The sequence below is a fragment of the Nicotiana attenuata genome, chromosome 1 (genome assembly GCF_001879085.1).
Source record: "Nicotiana attenuata strain UT chromosome 1, NIATTr2, whole genome shotgun sequence".
NCBI classification, from domain to species: Eukaryota; Viridiplantae; Streptophyta; class Magnoliopsida; order Solanales; family Solanaceae; genus Nicotiana; species Nicotiana attenuata.
The window spans coordinates 62,494,081-62,496,459 of NC_031989.1; the positions used below are offsets into that span (position 1 = coordinate 62,494,081).

The 2,379-nt window shown below is 39.2% G+C and overlaps 1 protein-coding gene across 1 annotated transcript in view; it reads left to right on the forward strand.

The window, feature by feature from the left end:
* Positions 277-2,379, forward strand: part of LOC109241211 (lipid transfer-like protein VAS) — an 11,094-nt gene continuing 8,991 nt past the window's right edge. The window contains exon 1 of the mRNA XM_019407932.1: positions 277-618. Coding sequence (XP_019263477.1) covers positions 315-618 — 304 coding nt within the window. The 5' untranslated portion in view covers positions 277-314. The remainder of the gene's footprint in view (positions 619-2,379) is intronic.

Below are 2,379 nucleotides of genomic sequence, written 5' to 3' on the forward strand. Positions count from 1 at the left end.
TGGGTGTGATCATGATTTGTGACTAATTTGCCAATTTTTTGGTGGTGATAAGAGCTAGGGTGGAAAAAATGAGAAAAAGAAAATGATCACACTGAGAAGCAAGGTATGTAGTAGCTCAACCTGTCTTATCTATATTTTTGCCGTCTTATATACCCAAATTATCATTTTTCTTTAGACACTGTTAGATCAACAACCCCAACCAAACCCCTCCACCCTAACAGGATTAGACTACACACAATAAATATATAAACATAACATTTGCAAGAACTCAATAGTAAAGAAAATTAAAGAACAATCAAATTAGAGTATCAAAAATGAAAATGAAGTTTATGATAATGATGATCAGTTTGTTATCTGGGGTAGCATTGGGTCAAAACACGAACTGTATAAACAGGTTGTTGCCGTGTATGAACTTTTTCAATGGATCAAGAGGGAATCCACCAGAAAGTTGCTGCAATCCACTAAAGGATGTTATAGAAAACATGCCTGAATGTTTGTGTCAAATGATTAGCGTTAAAGGGAGCAATGCCGCTGAGCAAGCTGGAATTAATGTCAATGAGGCTCAAATGTTGCCTGCTAGATGTGGACAGCCCGTTAATTACCTTGGATGTCTTAAAGGTATGTCGCCCTGAACCAGCTGAGGCAAATTTAGGGCAAATTCTATAGATTCAACCGAACTCATTACTTTCGGTCAAACTATAGTTTACACATGTAAAGATAATACACTCATTCTAATATGAAACTAAGGAAGGGATGAAATCGCAAACAACATATAATAGAGGCATATCACGTACTAATAATTTGATTAGCATTCTTTTTCTCCTATTGTAGTGTAAGCATTTCATGTATTAGTGTGACGACCCAAAGGGGTCATCACCCGTTTTCTTATTCATTCCGTACTTCCGAGGCCTCGAAAACCTTATTTAGGGTTGCCTCGATTTGCGTGCACAGTCCGGGCGCGTAGCCGGAAAGCTTAAATATGAATTATGTGTGAAAAATGCTAAATTTTGATATTAATATGAATATATTTGACTTCGGTCAATATTTTTGGTAAACGGACCCGGACCCGTGATTTGACGGTCCCGGAGGGTCCATAGAAAAATGTGGGACTCGGGCATATGCCCGGAGTCGAATTCCGAGGTCTAGAGCCCGAGAAATAAATTTTTCTGTGAAATTATTTTTCTGAAATTATTAAAAAAATTGGAAATAAAATTAGATTAAAAGACTGTGGTATCGGGCTCGTATTTTGGTTCCGACGTCTGGTACAAGTCTTATATATGGTTTATGCGCTTTCTGTAAAATTTGGTTGAAAACGGACGTCGTTTGACGTGTTTCGGACTTGAAATGGAAATTTGATGCTTTATGAAAAATTCAAAGAAAAACGTGAGTTTTGAGGCTTGATTCGATGTATATGATATTATTTTGGCAATTTGATCGCATGGATAAGTCCGTAGGATGTTTTTTAGGTTGTGTGCATAATTGGTTTGGAGCCCCGAGGGCTCGGGTGAGTTTTGTATAGGTGTCGGATTGCATTTCTCACTTTGGAAAAAATCTGGTATCAGTTATCTGCAATTTTCGCATTTACGAAGCCAGAGTTCGCAAATACGAATGCCCAGCTATCGCAAATGCGAAACCAGCCCAGGCAGGCCAAGGTTCGCAAATGCGAAGCCAGGCATCGCAAATACGATGGACACTGGTTCGCAAATGCGAGACCCAGTTTGCAAATGCGAAGGGTCCCTTGGGCAGCTTGAGTTCGCAAATGCGATCAATAATGTCGCAATTCCCAAGCCTGCATGGTTCGTAATTGCGAACCCAACTTCGCATTTCCCATATCCGAGGCCCAACAAATTTTATACTTAGTCGAATTTTCATCACTTTTCACCATTCTTTCAAAACCCAAACACCATAGGCGATTTTTCAAGAACCACCTTCATCCCAAATCATTTGTAGGTCGATTTTTACTCAATTCTTTCAATCTTTTACATCATTTAATATGTTTTCCACTTAAAACCAAGGATTTTCATGGGTGAAATTGGGGTTTTTGGGTAGAACCTAGGTTTTCTAAAAATTGGGGATTTGGACCTCGATTTGAGGTCCGATTTCAAAACAAATTACATATTTGAATTCGTGGGGGAATGGGTAACCGGGTTTTGGTTCGAACCTCGAGTTTTGACCACATGGGCCCGGGGGCGATTTTGGAAAAACTTGGGAAATTCATTTTATGCATTCAAATTGATTCACGTAGTGTTTATTAAGTAATTGAGCAATTTGTGATTAGATTCGAGCGAATTGGAGGTGGAACCGCGGGGTAAAGCGATAGTTGAGGATTAAGTGGATTTCAAGGCTTTGAGGTAAGTGTTGGTTTAGCCTAGCTTGAGG